Genomic DNA, 20,522 nt, shown 5'->3' with positions numbered 1-20,522 from the left:
ACACACACACTGTGCTGAGTTATCACTTCCCTTGCTGCCTGCTCCCAAGTGTCATTGTCAACTGGAAACATGACGGAACTGGTGAAGGATTTATTCATTATGACTGAAAAGGCAAACCTTTGTTCAGGGTCTCTCGGTGGGCTCTGCTATACAATTGTTGGACATTTTATTCACCTCCTGACATCTCTCAGGTCGATGCCCTCAGACCACAGCTGAGATTAGCTGGATAACGATCAGCATGGCAGCCAGTTTTCTCAGTCGGCTGAAGCTGTCCCACTGAGGGGGCCCCTCATCTGGGAGCTGCTGACCGAGCATCATCGTCCGGGAGGCCACACAGGATATTTGGGAGAGGAAAGCTGGCTCAGCTTCAGGGTCCTTAGGGCCATTTAATGTCTGAAATTCTGAAGTGGACAATGCGCAATGGTATCTGCACCATCCAAGCCCTCAGTCTGGGCCACCGGAGAAATGGTCAACACAACAAAAGCTTCACTAGGTGGTCTGGATGGTTGCTGGCAGGCACAGAGGAATCACTCCTTCACTTTGCATTGCTTCAAGAAAATCTCTCTGCCTTCTCATTTTAAGCTGCCATTCTGAACCAGCTGTAAATACTCTTTATGGAGTTTTTCCTGACCTTCGAAAAGTTTCTTCAGCTTCTTTGTTTGTCCTTTGCTGAGTTCTTTGCCCTCCACATCATGGGTGGGAAATCCCTGCAACATGAAAAGCACAGTGCTTTCAGACTCCTTGTCCCATCATTAGTTAAAACACAGCCAGCAACCAAGAAAGTCTCTGATGTCCACTTGTGATTTCATCAGTTTAGGGAATGCCCTTCTACCAATGCCAGTCAACACTTTCTGAGTCGCCCAAGTCACAGAGATCCAGCGGCTTGCCCAGGGTGGGTCACCGAGCCAGGATGTGGCAGAGGTGGGGAATGACCCAAGGTCAGCTCTCTATCCACTAGCCCATGTCGCCTCTCACACCTCACCTGCCTAAGCCGTTCTCCCCTCATTTATTTTTTTTTTTAAGCAATTGGGGTTAAGTAACTTGCTCAAGGTTACACGGCCAGGTGTTTCTGGGTGGGTGCTAAGTATCTGAGCCCGGATTCGATCCCAGGTCATCCCAACACTGGGGCCGGTGTTCTTACTCGCTGTGCTACCTGGCCGCCCCCCCCCCCCCATTTATAAAAGAAAAAGCAAAGGAACGATTCGTGTCTCTTCTTATAAGCATCTGTATCTAGGAAGACAGGGGCTGGGTGTAGGAAGGAGTCAAGCACTACCTGTTTTTTCACTTTTACCAAACTAGCTAGAAAGTTATAAACAGATACAAGAACCAACATGGCAGATCCTGAAGGGTGAATGTAATTTGAAACAGAAAACATATTAGTGGGATATACATTTTCCTCAGCGAAGAAGGGAGGTGCATTTATCTGGGGTACAGTTGTTGTTCACTGAGAAGCCTGACAAGGAAGCATGAGCCACAGTCCCACACAAGGCTGGCTCTATTCAGGTCCACAAGAGGTGGGCGGACCTGACACCTGGCAGGGAAGGGCATTGATGTGTGGGAGAGCCCCTGCTACAGAAACCAGGAACTAGGCTCTTCTGGCTGCTCTGGCAGGGAACTGGACAGTGGGAGAAGGGAGTAGAGAAAACACTGACGAAATAAACGATCAAGTGGCCTTCTTTCTTATAACCAAAACTTGGTTGGGTATCTTAACCTTCCCAAACTTAATGATCCCAAAGGCCACTTTAGAGATAAAAAGATTCCTTACATTTTCATCAAACTTGGAGTATTTATCATTTTCTGAGAGAAACATTTCGCTTGGTGGAATCTTCATCTTTGCAAGTTTGGCCGCCTGTAACACAGACATGAATCACTACCAACCACAGAGATTTCCAGTGTCTCCATGACAGTTATGCCAACAGCCATGGGCATCACAAAAGCCCCCAGCAAACCCCCCACACTGCTTCAGGGAAAACAGGCTGAGAGCCCCAGAGGCCACAGTGCCCCCGGGGGGCCACAGCCCACTCCCCCAGGGGGTCACTGCACTTGGACAACTTACTTCCTGCTCCTGCTTCTTGCGGGCGATGTCTTCTTTCTTCTTCTTTTTCTCTTCTTCAGCCTAGGGGGACATAGTGATTATGGTTATGTCCTGGCTGTCACAGATAAGTGGAACTGTAGCTGTCAGGGAACTTTCCTCTAAGCCTCCGCCCCGCCCGCCCGTCAGCAGGAGGCACTGCCCCCTGCCGGGCACCAGAGTCCCTCCCTGAGAACAGGCCTCCGTGCACGCATCTCCCTTCTGCCCAACGGAAGCAGGAAGGGAGGAGAGGGAGGTCATTGCTGGGAGAGCTGCTGGCCTTTGGCATGTTTCCTGACTGCAGACATCACTGTCATGAGATTCCATCTGTTGCCAACACTAAATGTTCCTGAGCAGCAGCTTCCCCATGGAACTTAAAAGAGCGTCAAATGACTCATGAGAAGGTCCCTCTGCCAATCCCTAGCCCTGGAGACAGAGAGAGGAGCAGGGGCCCCGGGGACGCCACATTACTGTGCACTGAATGGATAGGGCTGGTCAGGATGGAGACAAACAGGCCCTAAAAAGGACGCGATCTGGCCTTTGAGGCTTAGACTGGGGACCTTCACACATGCTGTGAGACGTTTCTTGAGGCTGCTGGGTGCTGTGAGCTGTGTGCTGTGTGCTGGGTGCGAGATGAGAAGAGCAGCCTGTCTGGCCTTGCCTGGAGGCCCCCTCTGTCTGTCAGTGCTGGGAAGAGCCCAGCCTTCATCAGGTAACAAGCAGAGCTTCCCATAGGCAGCAAGTGACTCCACGCAGGGCTTCTAACCAGACTCACCCTCCCACCCCATCCCCATTTTCTAAAATTCGGAACCAAGAGAATGGCCACACACGGAACAGCCCAGAAAGAGGGTCCTCGGGGCCAGGATGCTGGATGCACAGCCCTCCCACCTCAGCAGCCAGCCTGGCCAAATGGCTTCCAAGTTCAGAGTCTCTGTTGTTCGTCACTCAAGAGAGTCCTGAATGACGTTCACCCAGAGCTACGTGCTTCACACTGGTGAAATCACTCCAACTGCTTGTCCTCCTCTTGACCTCGGGGCCAGTGGGGCTTGTTTCTGAACAGCCCCACCCTGACCCCATGGCCTCCCACTCTCCAGACCTGCCCCGTGGCTTTCCTGATCTCCCTTTGCTCCAAAGACCATTCCTGGGCCTCTCCTTCCATGGTCCCTTCCTCCCAGACAACATCTTCAAACAGAAAATGGCCTGGACTTCAAGGCTTCTAGTTTCTACAGAAACAAACCTTTTTCTTTTCTTCTCTCTCCTTTAATAAGGTGTCTCTGTCCACCAATTTGAGCACAGTTGGAAGGCCTGCAAAGCAAATTGTCTGGTCACGGGAGCAGCCAGACTGGAGAGCAGCCTCAGTGCCCCTCCTGCCCCAGGGGCCATGTGGTGAAGGCCAAGGCTCCTGGACACTGGGGGCCCGCCTCAGATACCTGGGAGAGAAGCTCAGCCGTCCACCGGAGGCCATGCTGCCCATCGGCCTCTGCTAATCAGCTGCACAGAATTCCCACCAGGCTCTTTTCCCCTGCTCTGAGCTACTTGGATCTGACCCCAGAAACCAGTCCCAGGATGCCCAAGTTACCTTCGTGGTCTTCCAGCCGCACTCCAAGCTCGGGGAGGATGTCATCACGAAGGGCGTCGCTGAGCTGCAGCACCTCTGTGACTGGGCAACAGAAGGCAAGGGCTCAGCACCTGCCATCTGACCTGGGCACATTGGGCAGTGTGACAGGGAAGCCCTGAAGACCTCTGGGAAGGAACCCCTGCAGCTGGGGATTGTGGCCCCGGGGACCTGGGGCTTTACTCAGGTCAGTGGGAAAGAAAACTAAACAGTGGAAGGAGCCAAGGGAATGCCTTCTCTCTCCCTCCCTCCCTTTTTTATTCCCTCTCTCCTTCCCTTTTGCCTTCTTTCCTTCCTTCTTCCTTCCCTCCCTCCTTCCTTCTTTCCTCTTTTCCTTCCCTTTTGCCTTCTTTCCTTCCTCTTTCCCTCCCTCCCTCCTTCCCTTTTGCCTTCTTTCCTTCCTCCCTCCCTCCATTCCTTCCTTCTCCAAGGGTGGGACCTCACTGCACTGCTATTGCTTTTCTAACCAAAACATCAGGCTACCCTGGTTGTCCCCGGCAGCTGGCACACAAGACACGCTGAGGACACCCCTGCTCTCCTGGCCTGCCTTCAGAGGCAGGGAGCACATTCTTTTGGCCATCTGGAGCCAGGAGAAGAGGGAAGCCCAAATCTCCATCCTCTGGGCATGGACTGCAATGCTGGGAAGAGCTCAAAGTCCCAAAGAACCAAGTCCAGTGAACAGGGTAGGAGAGGAGTCACTTTCCTCTTGTCAGCCACTCTTGGGGCAAAGAGGGCACCTGAGGCAGGGAGAGGCCCAAGTGCTGCCGACCCCCTGGGTGCTCCCAAACTGCCAGAGTGCAGGGGCTGACTCATGGTCCTGCCTGTGTCTACAGGGCAGAGGCGGGATCCCAAGCTGCCCCTTGGCTCTGACAGCACGGCCTACATACATCATCTCTGCTCCCAACAAAATCACCCTGTCAGAGGGAAGCCAGCTGGACGCTCCCCGGCTTGGACCGCTGTGATCGCCTCGTCACGGGTCCTGCCACCTCCAGCCAGCCTCAGAACCTCTACCGGAACCGTCTTATCCAGGCAGACCAGGTCGCGCCATTCTGCGGTCCTTTGACAAGGCCCTCCTGCCTCACCAGCGGCTGCCCTGCCTGGCGCTCCCTGCCGTGCCACGGCTCAATAACACTCCACTTGGAGCCACCCCAGACTGCACCTCTCTGCCTGGGGTCCCTCACATGGTTCTTTTCCCCAGGAGAAAGCAAGCCCCCTCAGGGAGGGCAGGCTCAGTTTGTTTTCTCTGCCCTACCTGAGCCCAGCAGCTGGTTAATGACTTTGGCAGAAAGGCCTTTCCACTGGCAGACAGTCCACCCTATTCTTTAATGCCCACCACCTAGAGGAAGCCTTCCCAGATTTCTCAGGTCCACATAATAAACCTCCCAACACTTCTCTGTTGAAAGCAGACAATGCTGTGGGCCTTCTGCTCCTCCATTAGACCCTATGTTCCAAGAAGGCAGGCATTTTGGCTGGGCTAAACTGTGGCTCTCTACCAGCATTCACGATAGAGCCTGCACACAGCAAAATGTGACGTGGAGATGCCAGAGTGGCCCAAGACCCTCCAAGCGGGGGCAGTGGCTCCAGACCCCAGCCCATGGCCCTTCCCTGCTTTGACGCAGACTGCAGGGGAAGGCCCAGCCAAGGTCAGCTCTGACTGGAGCTTTCCTGCCAATTGTGACCCCAGGAGCCCTGGGAGGAGGGCCCCTGAGGCTCCAGACAAGGAAGCAGATGGAAAGTGCTGGGAGCTGGGAAGATTCTCCTCTGCCCACTGCTGTTGACTGTCAACGCAGCCCGATTGGGGACGGTGCATAGCTTGGTTCTGGGAGGTCAGGGAGGAGGCAGAATATGCGGAGGAGATAGCCGGCTACACAGCTGGGGATGAGAAAACTCGGGGACCACATCAGACAGTGGCAGTCCGGCAGAAGAGGGGGCGGCTGGTTCTGCCTGGCCCCAGAGGGCAGAGCCAGGAGTTCCAAGAGGCCCTTTTCCATTTCAGCTCAGTGTCAGAAAGAACTTCCTAGGATTTAGAGCTCTCCACAAGTGCAGAGGCAGAAGCTGGCCTTGAAGGCTTCCAGGAAGCCTCTTGGAATGTGGTTGGGGAATCAGGTTCAGTGAGATGTCTCTGAGGTCACTGAAGCCAGCTCTGAAAATCAATGAGGTCTGGTTACAAGAACACTTCCCACCCTTTGTAATAATTTTGGAGATTTTCCTGAAGCAACTTCTATTTCACTGCCAAAGAAGCTTCTAAAAAGGGCTGAGAAAAGAACAAATAAGTGAGATCAATTCCCCAGGGTCCAGAGAAAGGGTGGCACAAATCCCTGGCCTTGGGCTCTCCGGGAGGAATCAGCCCAGGAAGAACGGTGACACAGCCTGACCACTGGGCCTCATGAGGCACCAGGATGTGGACCTGGCCTCAGGACAGGGACCATCTACCAGGAAATGGAGGCAGAGATAAGCAAGCACAAAGTCACACCAAGGCAAAGGACCCAGAGCCAACAGTGGGTGGCAGATGAGAAAAGCCTTGGGTTATGTGAAGGTGGCTGGACAGCCAGGGATTCAGAAAGGGAGAGGGGAGGAGGAGAGAATTCCAGACGTGGGGCCCCATTCATTTGGGTGATGGCAGCAAGGCAGGCAAGGAAATGTTGTGGACAGGAGTCAGCTAACAGCCCATTTTAAGAGGAGTAGAGACTGAGTGGAGGGGACAGCATTCAACACCAGCTCCTAGAACTATCCAGAAGCTGGAGTCTTCTCGAGGGGCAGGGCTGTGGTAGTGACATGATCAGAGCCAAGTTCTGGGAACACCAACTGTGTGGAGAAAGAAATGGAAGGGAGATCAAGGAGGAGAGATGTGAGCCCCCCTCGAGGGGAGAGGCCACGGCAGCGCAGAGAAGCGGCCAGAGGCAGAATGGAGGAGCCATGGGACTGAGGACAATGCCAAGGCCGTGAATCTGGGGGAGCAGGGACGATGGTGCCCTTGGCTGGAGGGAACGAGAATGAGATGCCTGTGGGATGCCCATAGGGAACTGTCCAGCAGACAGGAGGTGACATGGGCCTGCTGGTCAGGAGAGGCACCAGGACCCGAGAAAGCACGATGCGCAAACGTAGAGAATCCGCCCCAAGTGTTCCCAAGGACGCTCCCAGCCTTCCGCACCGGTGCTGGTCTCATTGGACACACTGCTCCTAGACTCCAATGCAGGGATGTCATCTTGGGCCTCGTCAGGAACAAAGGGCAACAAGCAAGCAAGGGCCTGACTCGGAGAGCTGGCGGTCATTGGCCTAGAGCTGACAAACCCTTGCAAAGGGTCTGGTAAGATGGCGAGGGGGCCCTAGTCCCCTTGGGAAGCAGCCTCTGAAGGAAGGAAGCACTATCCCCACCCCATAAGAGAACTGGACAGGGAGTGAAGGAATGAGCCTGTCGGCACCCCGGCCTGGTCCTAGGATGATGCCCAGTGGCGAGGACCGTGCAGGGCAGTACAGGGCACTGGCACAGGGCGCCAGCCTGCACTTGGGACAAGGGCAGGAGGGAACAGGAAGAAGGCAGGGAACCCTCTCCTCCGCCCAGTCAACCAGCCAGGCAGGCCCTTGATGAGTGTGCCAGGCAAATCCCCGCCTTACACGGGCTCTACTGGAAAGGAAAGAAGAAATGGGTCCTAGGGCATGGGCCGGATCAGCCGCATCCCAGGCGGCCATGGCAGCCATGCTGCTCTTGTCATCTTCAAGAGATCCCGGAAAACACTCTCTGCCCAGATTCTGGAAGCAGAAGATGGAGAAGAGGCTGCAGCCAGGGTGGGCTGAGTCTGGCCTTCATGTGAAAAGTGCCGAGGAGACGTCCTTTCCTCTTCCCTTCCCTCTCTGCTCTCTGACCCTGGTACTTCTCAGACCACGGCAGCTTCCTGGGGAGACGGAGGGCCAGCAGGCCTTGGCAGCCTGGCACTGAGCAGAGAGAGGCTGGTCGGAAGCAGGAGGCCTCTGTCCCACATGCAGGATGAGGCGCCAGCCGAGCACCTTGGCCTCTTCCAGAAGTTTCTCTGTTACTGCTAAGACTCCCAGCACTCAGGTTCATTCAAGGACCACTTAAAAGTCTTCCTCCAGGACCAGTTCCATTAATAATTCACATTTGTTTTAGAGACAGAGATTAGGCCAAAACTGAAGAGACAGAGCACTTCTCCAATGAGTGTATCGTTTACCAAGGAAGGTTAATGGAATATTTACCCTCAGCAAAAAAAAAAAAAAAAATCTGCATGCAAAGCAGCTTCCTCCCCTGGCCCTGTTTTACTGAAAAAGCAGCTGGCCAGGGCAGACAAGACAAGGCTAGGTTAGCCTACCCTAGGTCAGACCAGATCAAGGCAGGCCAGGCTAGGCCAGAACACACCAGACCAGGCCAGGCTGGGCTAGCCTATCCTAGGTGAGACCAAACTGGGCTAGGCCAGGCCAGACAAGATAAGGCTAGGCTAGGCTATCGTAGGTCAGATCAGACTGAGCTAGGCCAGGCCAGACAAGATAAGGCTAGGCTAGACTATCCTAGGTCAGACCACACTGCCAGGGGAGTAGGCTTTTTACTTTCCAGTCTCAAACTCAACCTCAGGCATCCGATGTAGACTTGGTCTAGGCTTTGTCCTTATTCTGTCCACAAATGCACTTCCAAAATCTAGCCCAGCGCAAATCCAGGCAGAGCTCAGCATGGGCCTCTCGCTCTCTTCCCCAACATTATTAAAATGTCACACACTGAGGTCCCTGAGATTGGTCTGTGGCAGAGAAGTTCCCTTCCCACATTTACTCATGTGAAACTCATTCTCCAGAGGCTTGGCTGCTTAATCTCCTGGGGGTGGGGGGTGGATAATTCGGGCAATCCTATGAAAAGGACAGAGGCCCGCTGCGTCCTGGCCCCAAGTGGCATGGGATCCTGGAACGCATCTCAGAGCTGCATGAAGCTCACCAGCCTCCCATCTCAGCCCCCTCCCGCCCCCGCCTTTGGGCACTGCCCCTCGCCCTCCTTTGAGCTCCTTCAGGCTAGCACAGATAGCAGCTCTGATATATTTCCTCCTCTTCTGCCCTCTGGGATGCCAGGGTGTCCCACATGCAGCCCTGGGGATTCTTATCAAAAACCTGACAGCGACAGCATCTCTTGAGTGCCAGATAGCCCCCCCACTGAGGGGGCAGAACAAGGGGGCGGGACCCCACCTCACCAAAGAGAGGCTTACAGAAATCCCGAGGGTGGAAAGAGCTGGGAGCCAAGGGAGCCCCATCCAGAGAGAAGAGCCCAACAGCCTCTGTTGTGGGCCAGCAAAGCGATGGCTCGCTACTGTGCTGTGATGGGAAGCCCCAGCTGCAGAGGGAGGGAGGTCCCAGCAGCCTGGCCCTGTCACCCTGAGACACAGGGCCAGGCCCCAGGGGACGGCATCTGCCTTTTCTCCACTGGCGGGAGGATGAAGGAGAAAAAAGAAATGTTTGGCATCAAACGACTTCATTTTAAAAGGAGGGACCCAGTATTCTTGATATGGGGCTCATGCCTGCAGTTCTCTCATAGGTTTTACTGTCTAATCTTGGAGATTCTTTGGGTGTCCTCTGTGGTTCAGCCAAGGATCGTCCCTTTAGAGCCTGAAGAGGCCTCATGTCCCGTACTCCTACCTGCCCATTTGGCAGATAATGAAGCTGAGACCAAAGAGGAGCAGTGACCTCCCTGGGTCCCACAGGCCCAAAGTGGCATTTGCACCCAGACCCTCTTCCCACCTCCCCATGGCCTCTCCAGAGAGGCCACAAAAGGTCAGGAAAACGGACTAAAAAACTAGAACAGGGCCCATCCTTAGGAGGCTAGAGAAGCCACTGGAAACAATAAAGCTGAAAACCCAACTACTGTTAACTTGGAAAATACCCAGGAAATGTGGACTCAATGCAATGCTCCAGGCATGTATTAGGTGACTGTGGGTGCCAGCCCCATGCCCTCGTGGAGCCTGCGATCAGCCGGGGAATGGACAGCACATGGTCCAGTCCAGATGCGTCAGACTCAAGGAAAATGGAATTAGGGAAGGCCGCTGGTGACCGAGCCTTGAAGAGGAGGCTTGGGGAAGGGGGAGGGAGCTGCTGCAGGAGGGGGCAGGATGGCCTCAGAGAGAGGAGGGAAAACAGGAGAGATGCTACAGGGGACGAATGACCGGGGGAGAGGAGGAGCCAAGGTTAGAACAGCTGGAACGACGGCACTGCGAGACACTCCAAACGGAGGAGGGGGCATCTTGGCTACATGACCAGCGGGTGGACGCCAGGCTAAATGTCCTCCTATGCACAGAAGCCAGAAATCCGGGCTCTGGGCTAGTGCCGCAGAGCTGCGGCCCCCAGGGCCCCCACCCCAGCTCTCCCTGCCTGCCTGCTCCGGGTCTGTGCCCCGGGGGTGCTGCCAAGGCCCTGTCCTGGCCCCTCCTCTGTCCACCCTAACGCCTTGGCCTCAGCAGCTCCCGAGGACAAGTACCCTCTCAATTGAGATGACTCCCAGAGCTGCCTGGCCCTCCTCTCTCCAGACCCTGAGATCTTTCCCCTGGGCCCCAGGCCTCCCCTACACTGCGTTCTCTGCCAAGGTCGTGCATGAAGAGCCTTCCTGTGCCCTGGGTCCGCCAGGTCCCGCTGACTGTCGCCACCTCGTCTCCTCCTCTCTATCCACAGCGCCCACCACCTTGGGCCTTGGCCCCTGCAACAGCCTTTCTCCCTCCACACAGCTGCCCAGGCACCACGCCCCTTAGGAATGCCCTTTTCTGCCTCGTGGGGCAGCAGTCTGCCTGCCAGGCCAAGCAGCCCGGCCTCCTCCTGCCTGTTCCCGCAGAGCCCGCTCATCTCCGCGTTACCCAGAGTCCGGAGGGGAGAATCTGAGTAGGGCCGCTGGGGAGCCCCTCATGTGTGCGCCCCTGCCCCGGCCCCCTCCTGCACACCAGAGCTGAAGCTCCTAGAGCAGGGTCTTGCTTGTCCGTATTCATAGCCCAGGGCCTGGCACATAGTGGGCACCAAATAAGAGAAAGAGAGCCTGGGCACATTTAGGCTGGGATTTGCTGAGGTACTTTAAAAATCAGTCTCTCTTTTAAACTTTACGAGAAAAAATACTTTTGAAAAACATAAAGTTTCTTATGGTAAAAGATGCTGGTAGACCTGCACGGGAAGGCCCGGCCTTAGTGGTCCTCAGTCACCCCCGCTCTGACTCCGCTCCAGAGGGCCACTGTGTGCCCAGCCAGCCATGCCCTGGAGCCAAGGGCTGGCCTGGGACAGGAACACGTGGAAACGATCAGAGCAGCTTGTGGGCAGCACCCTCCTGCCCTCCTGCCCCAGCCCCACGAGCATCGTCATGAAACATGTGTCATGATACGAGACAGACTAAAAAACCCAGTGCCCCGGGAAGACTGAAATGCCGGCAGGCGGCGGCAGGGAGCCGCCTCCCCAGGCCTGGCAGGCTTTCCGGCTATCAGATCCCACTGCTGACTTGCACTGTGCTTTGGGTCCACTCAAACCCCAAGATCTTCAGATTCCACTTCAGGCATCTAAGTGTGCTGCCTCTCCCCAGCTGGGTCTTTCCTTAAGTCCCTGATAAAACTCTCAAAGCACACAGAAGAATAGAGTGGCTGGCCCCTCCTGTGTGCAGTGGTCACGCTCACTCCCCAGGCCGGCAGAGCCTGCTGGAACAGTGAGGAAACACTCCAGAATTAGAAATCCACTTCTCTTCTTCGACCGACAAGAGCGGTCGATTCCCAAGAGTGTGAAGGACCCTCAGCTCGGCCCCCTCACCCGGACAGGCCTTTAGGTCAGGGGTCAGACCCAGAACAGATGAGCGCTGGCATGCTGGAGGGGCCCCTACCATGGCCTCCAGCCCACACCCACCCCTCGGTTTGGGCCGCTTGACTCTTTCAGCCTGGCTCATGCCACTCCCCTCTGCGCCACCCCACCTGCCATCTCCCTATACAACACTCCAGGTCCTGTCTTCAGGCCTTTGCCCAAGCTGTGCCCTGTGCCTGAAAGACCCACTTTACAGATGAGCCAATGTTGGCCTAGAGGGCTAAAGCGGCTTGCCTGTGGTCACACAGAGAGCCTCTGCGGCAGGACCTGAGGCCACTTCTGACAGGGCAGCCTCTTATGGTATCTCCATCCAAGAGGAGGCTGGCCCCTTGGGAGCAGGAACCGCCCTGCTCCTCCCAGCCCTCAAGCTTTTAATCTAGGAACAGGCCAAAGATCTAACACCCACCAAAGGAGAAATGCCAAAAGCCTGACCCTCAGAGAGCAACCTTCCCTCCTCCCTGGGCCCCATGGACCCTGCCTCTCCCGGGGAGCCCCCCCCCCACGTCCAGGGTGCCCCCCCCTTACCTTTCTTCTCCCGGGCGATTTTCCGCACCCCTTCTCTGAAGTCTGAGAGAACCTGCAGGTAGGGCATCACCGTGCACTCGAGCTGCAGGAGACAGCACCCAAAGCTCATCAGGAGGAAGGGAATGAGCATTTATTAAGCACCTATTTTGTACTAGCACTGCGCTCTGCACTTCATGAATAGTGAGCTGTCTGGTCCTGACAACAGCCTGAGGAGCGCAGTGAGGATCCCCACTCTGCGGCCAGGGAAACTGAGGCAGCCAGAAGTTAGATGACTTGCCCAGGGTCACCCAACTAGTCAGTCTGCCTCCACACTTGAACTCGGGTCTTCCTGACTCCAGGACCAGCCCAGCTTTACCCACTGTGACTCCCAGACCATGGCGGTCCCTTCTTTACAGGAATCAGCAGGTTTAAAAACACTCCCTAGGAAAAAGCCTGTGTAACTGGCCCCAGGGCGCCAGCGACACAGGGGGGCCCCTCAGCAGGCAGGGCCCTGGACAGCGACCTTCCCTAGGGGCCCAAGCCCACTTCAGAGTAAGCCGGCACCTCGGCCCTTGGTCCCCCACCCTTGGCCCACGTTTCCTGTGGGCGCCTGGGCCACGGCCAAAGTGGGCCTTTGGTCATGAGGCCATGGAACCCCAGGCCCAGCTCCAAAGGCAGTACTCAGCACACAGAGAAGAAATAGGGTCCTTCTAGAGCAAGGTCTGGTCTGAGGCCAGAATGTAGGAGGCTGCCACCATCCCCACCGACATACTGACAGCCCGAGAATCTCCCCAGGTTTGGTTCATTTGCAGTGACACTGAATCCAGGACTGTTCATGTCTGGGTTCAAGCCCCCTGAGCTTCAGAGATTTCCTACAAAGGACTGGGCCAAGGTCACCTGGCTCTGTCTCCTTGCATTCCCCCCCCAAGGAGGTAACAAAGGAGCCTGGGCCCCAGGCTGGGGATCTGTCTCTGCTGTCCAATCAGGAAAGGCCTGTTTTCTGAGTCTTGGGAACCCACCACACTGAACCCCCCCGGTGAAGGCAGCCCCGTCTCCAAGAGCCCGACAGTCTCCACTCTGCCCTGCTGCCAGGGCAGTTTTCCTGATGCACTGGCTGTGCCCTCCCCCACCTCCTGGCTCCACAGACTCCAATGGGCCCCTCTTACTGGGGGGACAAACCATGAACTTCTGCTGTTGGGCTTTGAAAGCCCCTCAACTCCCAGCTCCAGCCGCCCTCAGGGGCACAGGCACCCGCAGCTCTCCACACCCCCACCTTCTGGACAGACTGGCCTGCCGGCTGCTCTCTGGCCTCCGAGTCTTTGTCCTGGTCATTCCTCACACCTAGAGCGCACTCCCCCCTAGCCAAAGCTCTCAGAATCCCCAGCTTTCCTTACAGCCCCTGGGAAGTGCCTCCCTCTTGAAAAACCTTTGCACAGGTTTTGTGGTGAATGTGCACAGTGTGTGTCCTTCTTGTGGAAGGCATGGTCAGTTTGCCTTGGGTGCACAGTGAGAGCTGGGGCCACACCATCTGAGCCCACAGGAGGGGACATGCTCCCGAGCTTTCTTCCAAACTCTCTCCTGTAGGAGCAGACGGGGCAGGAAGTGATCCTGGTCACTCCCCGGGCTCACTTTCTGGAGAGAGTTGTGCTGGGTGGTCCTTCTATGGCACTCGGCCTTCACCAGGAGCCTCAGAGGGCGCACAGGCCATACGGGCCTGCCACCTGCCCCTTCCCGCTGCGGTCACCCACTGCAGACAGGCTCTGCTACAGCACAACAGGTATCTAAGGACGCCTGCTCTCAGGGAAGGGGGATCGCCACAAAGGGATTTTCTACCCAAGAACTGAGTGGGGAGAAGCGCCGCTAAGACACGTCCACAGGCCTCCCTTGTCCCTGCATTAAAAACGCTGACTGCTCTAAAGCACAAAAAATCCTCCTGACAAAATGCCTGCAAATGGAAGGTGCAGGAATCCCGGGATTACGCCTGGGGACTGACAGAGCTTCCTGTGTATGTGGAGTTTGGGGCTCTTGGACTCTGGGACAGTTTTAAACACTGATCTTATGAACGAGGATTGAATTTTACCAGTCATTTCTCTGGATAGATGGGGGGTGGACTGAAGTCCATAATGGCTCCCAGAATCTTGGAATTGTCACTTTCTAGGCAATTTCCTTTCCAGGCACGGGGGGAGGCCCACATTCAGCCTCTGTGCACAAGTCCTGCTTTCAGCCTCCTTTGGGACTGAAACACTTGACGAGAGACTCCCCAGACAGACCCAGCTTCTACTCACGTTCATGCTGGGTCCACTTCCACCAACTGGAAAGCCCAGCGTCTCCTCGCTCTCTATGACACCAAAGACCTGCCATGGGGACAAACAGACCCACACGTCACATCGGAGGCAGAGGGCGGCTGGGATCAGGCTCCTTCTTCAATCCTGACTGTCCCAGAGCACCCCAAACGTGCCGGGGAGCCCTGCCTGGAGCCTCCCTAGGAGTCTGGCCCAAGGACGCCCACTGGATGGGCTCCAGCCTGGTTGCCAGGAAGGCCGGGTCAGGTGCCCTTTCCCTCCATCGATGACATTTCAGGTACTTGGGTTCCCTTCCTTGGGGTGGGAGCCTGACGGCAGAGAGGAACCTGCCTCATGGCTTATACTGCGGAGCCTTCCTGGCGACCAAAACACTGCAAAATCCAGACCCAAGGGTGCTGCCAAGGGCAGAGCGGACCCCAGACCACAGGCGTAGGCTACTGGCAGCACACCTGGGCTGGACAGCCAGGGCTCTGTGAGCAGAAGCTCCCCTGCCCCCCGGGGCACCGCGGGCGGAGGCCCACCTTTAGCATGTGTGTAAGGTAAGCGCTGATGCTTGTCAGCAGGCCTCGATTTGGCAGCCTTCGGGCAGACTTCCGAGCCGCCATGTAGAGATTGCTGTGGCTGACCAGTGACCGCATCTCCTCGAGGACTGTTCGTGTGTCAATGTTATCACAGAGGGCTTCGTGAACCAGCATCTTCTTGTCATAAAAACTGGTGAGGAGAAGAAGCAATGATTGACAAATGCCTTTTAGTGGAGTGGGGAAGTGGCCCGGCCCTTCTGAAAGGAAAGCACAGATCCGGGCTGGGAAGTCACCAGGCTGCGCCTTCCTCGGGGCCCGGCCTCCTCCAGGACAAGGGGAGAAGACGCTGCGGGCACCCCACACTGACAGTGGCTGAATGGGGCGAGGGGTTGCCTGCCGATCAGTGGCCGTACAAGCAATGGGCAGTGCCACTGTGAAGAAGAAGGGAGTGAGCAGGACCCAAGGAATGAGTCATCTTAGAACACGGACACTGAAAGTGAGCAGGAGTGCTGACCACCACAGCAATGACCCATGTCCCCAGAGGCGCAGACGCCCCAGGGCGCAGGGCGATGGACGGCACGAGGCCAGCGTATGCATCTGCTGATTTGACTGGGCTTCTGAGGTGCAAAGCTTGTGTTCCCTCCTCTAGGAGGAAAGGAAGGGGGTGAGGAGAAAAAAAGAAAGACTAGATGACTGAGAAACAATAAAAAGAGATTTAGTAAAACAAGAATCAGATTTGTTCAGTGTGTGACATCAGAACCACCGTAAGGGGCAGAGGGAGGGCGGGAGCTCAGAGCGCTCCACTCCGTCAGGCAGCAGCCTGCGCCGTCACCCGCACCCAGTCCCCAGAGCGCCACGAGGGCTTCTTACACTCTGCTCAGCTCTAGCTCCTGCGCTTCCCACTTCTCAAACTGACCCGTCATGTCGGCCGGGGCACGGAGAATGTCTTTCACATTTAAGAAAAACTCCTGTGGGAAACAGTGAAAAGCCCCCTTGTAGTTCAGCTGAAAAGGGTCAGAAACTGCTCTTTCTCAAGGCCCCCAGTCTCTCCAAGCCACCTTCCCTTTAGGAAGGGTGAAAACAAGGACAAAGGCCTGGAGGGGAAGGAGCCCATTTGTGTCCCACCCAAGGGCCTTCAAGCCCATCCAGGAGGGGACAGGAAGCCAGGCCTTTGGCTTATGCTGTGGGACTTCTCGAGGGGGACATGGTGGGGGAACCAACATTTTGTGACCAAAACTGTCTGTGATCACATTGTGACCTTTTCCTCGTTCAAAATCCCAGTCAATGACTTCAGATTATCTGATGTTGGAGGCTCCTGGGGCACAAGGGGACTGCCTATGAGGACATTTCTCCCCCACTGGGGCAATACGTTAATTCACATAAAGTCAAATTAACAAAAATTGTTTCTGGCAGACCCACTTCTAAAAGCTAGAGGGTGGTCTTGATTTTCTCTTTGACACTACCCTAAGGATAGAAAATATGATCCAATATAGCAGAACTAATGCCCCTCAGCAGCCCCACCTGCCCCCAAGGAGGAGCACAGCACGGGGGGAGCACAGCAGGGGCGCACAGAAAACTTGGAGGCAGCAGCTTCTCAGGGCACACCCACTCCAGGCTCCTGGCTCTGCTCAGAGCTGAGCAGACACTGCAGAGGAAGAGGCATGGCGGCCCCCTGGGGTGGGCTCACTCACATTCATGAACTTCTCGTACTGAATGGCAGACTCCATGGTGTTGCTGGAGTAATCGAGAGTGTCCTTCCAAGAGTGCATCAGAAAGGCCAGCCGCAGCTGGCGCGCTGTGAGGAGACACATGGAGACGGGGACGCTTTATCTCTTTGCAAAAGACATTAGAAAAACCAGCCCATTGAAAATACCAAGAAAGCTGTGACGCAAAACCCGTTGAATGCCAGTTGATAGGGACCAACTGAGTGCCAGTCGGTCATGGTGGGCACGAGAGGTCAGCCCTGGCCTCTGGGGGCTGGCGATCTGTGAGGGGAGACAGCCCATGCACACCAAGGCACAAGCATGATCCACACAAAGCTGACACAAGGGAATCTGAGGGGGATCAGGACAGGCCACGTGGAGAGGGATGCTGTCGCCTGGTTCCGAAGGACATGAGGAATGAGGGTCAGCCTGAGCAAAGGCTCAGAGGTGGGAGATGGGATGAAGGCCATCCACTGGGAAGAGCAAAGCAGAGTCTGGCTGGGCCAGGGAGCCTGGGAAGGGCTTCAAGGACCCAGCAGAGCTCAGACACTAGGGAAACACCTGGGCTAGAGGGCCCCCAGCAGGCCGCTGCAATGTCCAGGCGTGACATGAGGTCATGTTGTAGAGGCAGAAATGCGACGAGGCAGTGGCCTCCCGAGATCCCAGAGGAGTGTTGGGAAAGGGGAGGATGGCGCCAAGAACGAATGCTGGGAGACGCCCCCGGAGAGGGACACAGCAGGGGCAGAGACGGAGGCAGGGAGGCTTCCTGGCTGCGCGTCCAGCCGAGGCGGGGGGAGGCCAGGCCTTACCTGAGTGCTTCTTCAAGGCACCCTTGATGGTGATGAAGTTCTTTAAAGACTTTGACATTTTGCAGCCCGCGATGGTTAAGTGGCCCGTGTGAAGGAAGTATCTGACCCAGCAGTCGTTCTCAAAGTATGCCTGCGACGGGAGGAGAAGGCGTTTCTGGACGGCTGGGGCCGAGCCTGGCTGAGATACAAGTGCGCGGGCCCCGGCCGTGTGGCTGAGGCCCGGACCAGGCTCCCTCGGGCGCCTCAAGCGTCTCCAGAAAGAGCTCGCTGTGCTCACAGAGGCGATAGCGGGGCTGGCTACCTACCTCCGACTGAGCCAGTTCGTTGTCATGGTGGGGGAATCTGAGATCAAAGCCTCCCCCGTGAATGTCCATCGAGGATCCCAGAATGGTCCCGGCCATGGCCGAACACTCAATGTGCCAGCCCGGGCGGCCCTGCAGAGAGAGAAGACCCTGGGACCTGGAGCGGGGTCACCAGGCCCCTGGACTGGCCTGTCACTCAGCTAACAATATTGCGCTGCTGTCATGGTCCAGTCTGAGGACCCTGGAGCGGTTTGTCATGTCCTCTTCCAGCTCCTTTTATAGACGAGGAGACTGAGGCCAACAGGGTGACTTGTCCAGGGTCACACAGCTAGTGAGGGTCAGAGGCTGGATCTGAAGTCCTGACTCCAGGCCCAGGACTCTCAAGCGATGGGAGAAGGGCAGGGTGCAGGGAGAGGATTTGGAACTCAAAATGTAAAAGACATGAATGTCAAACATCTTTACCATGTAATGGGGAAATTGCTTATATGTGCACACGTGTGTGCGTCCATGCATGTGTGCGCACCCACACACAGGATCTCGACCTGCTGTCCCCCGCTGGGAGTCGGGGTCTCTTGTGGTCGGTGTGTACCCCAGGGCAGCATGTAGGGGACACAGCTTACCTTGCCCCAAGGACAGTCCCAGGACGGCTCCCCAGGCTTGGAAGCCTTCCAAAGAGCAAAGTCGTTGGGAGAGCGCTTCTCACTTAATCGATCGGCCGAAATACTCAGGTCTCCTGAGAACGCAGAAATGCGTCATTGTTAAATGGGAGGTGATACAAAGCCTGCGACTTATGGTGAGGAGGAGCTGCAAAGGGGATGGCCTGGTTCAAGCCCTGCTTCCAGCTCGGCTGTGGTTACCCTGTCCGGGAGGAAGCGAGGGTCCGGGCGGACGAGAGTCCGGGAGGAAGCGAGGGTCTGCTTCTGACTTTCCCAGCATGCACCTGACCATCAGATCAAGCCACTTCCCCCCATCCCACGCAGCAAAAGCACCTTGCCTCACGGCTCTGCTTCATGGGGTGGTCATGGCTTTGGGGAACCTTGTGACCCCTTTGGGGCTGGGGCAGAGGGCGCGCTGTGGTGTGGACACCCAAGCTCATAGGTCACCGCACCATTCTCAGGCCTCATCGAATGTGGGATGCAGAAAGCACTAAGGTGACCAACAGGGGCAGGTGGGGATGGTCAGTCAAGTCCAGCAGAAGGCAGCATGGGGAGACACGAGGGGCATCCTCTGCTGCTCAGCGGGTCATAAGGAGGGAGCCTCACGGACACGGGCCTGTGACCTGTGGGCCAACCTCAACCTAGCCGTACGCTCACCTTTCCCAAAGGCTGAGCTGAGGCCCAGATAGAACCTGGACACACCCTAGGCTTTGCCCAACAAAAGGCATGTGGTACAGAGACTGGCCAGGTGAGGTCAGACCCGCCAATCAGCAGTAGCTGAGCGCATGTCTGCCTGTGCTGTTTAAGGGACCTGCCTCAAACCCATGCCTTTCAGAAAAGGGCACCCCCCCCCCAGACTGAGAGACTCGGGGAGATCCAACCAGCTTCTAAGGCATCAGCTGAGGAATCCCACATGGAAATAAAAACCAAGCAGGCCCTGCCTCGGGGAGCTTCCAGAGGAAAGCCAGCCCAAAGGCTCCCAAGGGGAGAAGGCCACAACCGAGAGCCCCTCGGACGGGCCGCTGACCAGCCAAGCACAACCGACATGGTCCCAATGGTGGCCTTGTGGGGTGTCGAGTCATCCAGCCTAGATAGGCAGCCCAGGAAGGCCCGGCTGGAGGGGCTGGGCCACACCCACTATACCCAAGCGGGGCAAAGACCAAAGGCGAGCAGTGAGGGTCAGCTGGGGGCAGGCAGAGGGGACTGTGGCCTCCCTGGCTTAGCAGCCTCCTGCCCTCCACTCCAATGCCTCCTCCTCTGAGCCCATCATTCCCCTGGCTTCCTGCTGCCTCTAGGATCAAATATGAACTACCCAGTTTGACTTGTAACACCATGGATGGCCCGCCTTTCCAGCCACAATGGACATCATGGCACTCTGATCTAGCCCCAAAGGGCCTTCTCTCTGTTCCTGTACTCACCCCTCCATCTCCTGCCTCCATGCCTTTGCACTGGTCATCCCCATGCCTGGCATGCCTTCTCTCCTCTCTTCTGCTTCAAAGAGTTCCTTCCTTCCTTCAATCGTCACCTCCTCCAGACCTCCCCCACCCCAGACTGCCAGGGATTCCCTCCTTCCCTCCCTTGTATTTATTCGGTATACCGTACATTTAATTGTGTATATGGGACATCCTCTGATGGACTGTAAGCTCCGTGGGCAGGGACTGTGACCCCAGCGCCCAGAAGAGGGTCTGGCATATCACAGGCACTTACTTAATAAATGCTTGGGGATGGTTTAGTAAGAAATGACCAATATAAAAAACTCCAAGAAATATGAGAAGCCTTACAAACTGAGGCAAAGCAAAGAAAGCAAAATTAATATGATTACTCTGTTACTGTCAAAGAACATAGCCCTAAAAAGCAGCTGGACTCAGGTAAAATACTGCGATCAACACTGCTGGCAGAGGACAGGTGAATGATGTGGAGAGCCTCCCTCCTCCTGCGGCTGGAAAGCCAGGGCTTGGGTGGGCCCAGCTCAGGCTGAGGAAGGCTCCAAGGTGGGGGTACAAGGTGTAAATGACTATGGTGACAGAGGGCGCCGATCACAACCCCCACAGCCCGATGATGACATTGCCTTCTATCCCTAGGGGCCACTGGACTATGCTGACACAGCCCTAGGTGACCAGGACAGGGGAGGGAGTGGGGAGGGACGCAGCGTGAGAAAGTCTGGGGGTGAGGGTCTCAGCGACACCTGACTTGTTGGGGGCACAGAAGAGGCTGGCCCTGTCCTGTGAG

At 56.2% G+C, this 20,522-nt stretch overlaps 1 protein-coding gene across 2 annotated transcripts in view; it reads right to left on the bottom strand.

The window, feature by feature from the left end:
- Positions 1–75: 75 nt before the first annotated feature.
- Positions 76–20,522, bottom strand: part of CARS1 (cysteinyl-tRNA synthetase 1) — a 44,251-nt gene continuing 23,804 nt past the window's right edge. For both annotated transcript variants that reach the window (XM_069066571.1, XM_069066572.1), the window contains 13 exons: positions 18,258–18,370; positions 17,641–17,769; positions 17,336–17,465; positions 16,515–16,618; positions 15,694–15,791; positions 14,824–15,013; positions 14,285–14,353; positions 12,021–12,102; positions 3,651–3,731; positions 3,309–3,376; positions 2,057–2,116; positions 1,766–1,849; positions 76–707 (listed from right to left, as the gene is read on the bottom strand). In XM_069066571.1, the coding sequence (XP_068922672.1) occupies positions 573–707; positions 1,766–1,849; positions 2,057–2,116; positions 3,309–3,376; positions 3,651–3,731; positions 12,021–12,102; positions 14,285–14,353; positions 14,824–15,013; positions 15,694–15,791; positions 16,515–16,618; positions 17,336–17,465; positions 17,641–17,769; positions 18,258–18,370 (1,343 nt within the window). In that variant the 3' untranslated portion in view covers positions 76–572. The remainder of the gene's footprint in view (positions 708–1,765; positions 1,850–2,056; positions 2,117–3,308; positions 3,377–3,650; positions 3,732–12,020; positions 12,103–14,284; positions 14,354–14,823; positions 15,014–15,693; positions 15,792–16,514; positions 16,619–17,335; positions 17,466–17,640; positions 17,770–18,257; positions 18,371–20,522) is intronic.

This window comes from Petaurus breviceps, unplaced genomic scaffold (genome assembly GCF_028583685.1).
Source record: "Petaurus breviceps papuanus isolate PSGF00001 unplaced genomic scaffold, PetGlider_PUasm1.0 90721, whole genome shotgun sequence".
NCBI lineage: Eukaryota > Metazoa > Chordata > Mammalia > Diprotodontia > Petauridae > Petaurus > Petaurus breviceps.
The sequence above is the reverse complement of the archived record's forward strand: the minus strand, read 5'-3'. Positions and strand labels throughout refer to the sequence as shown.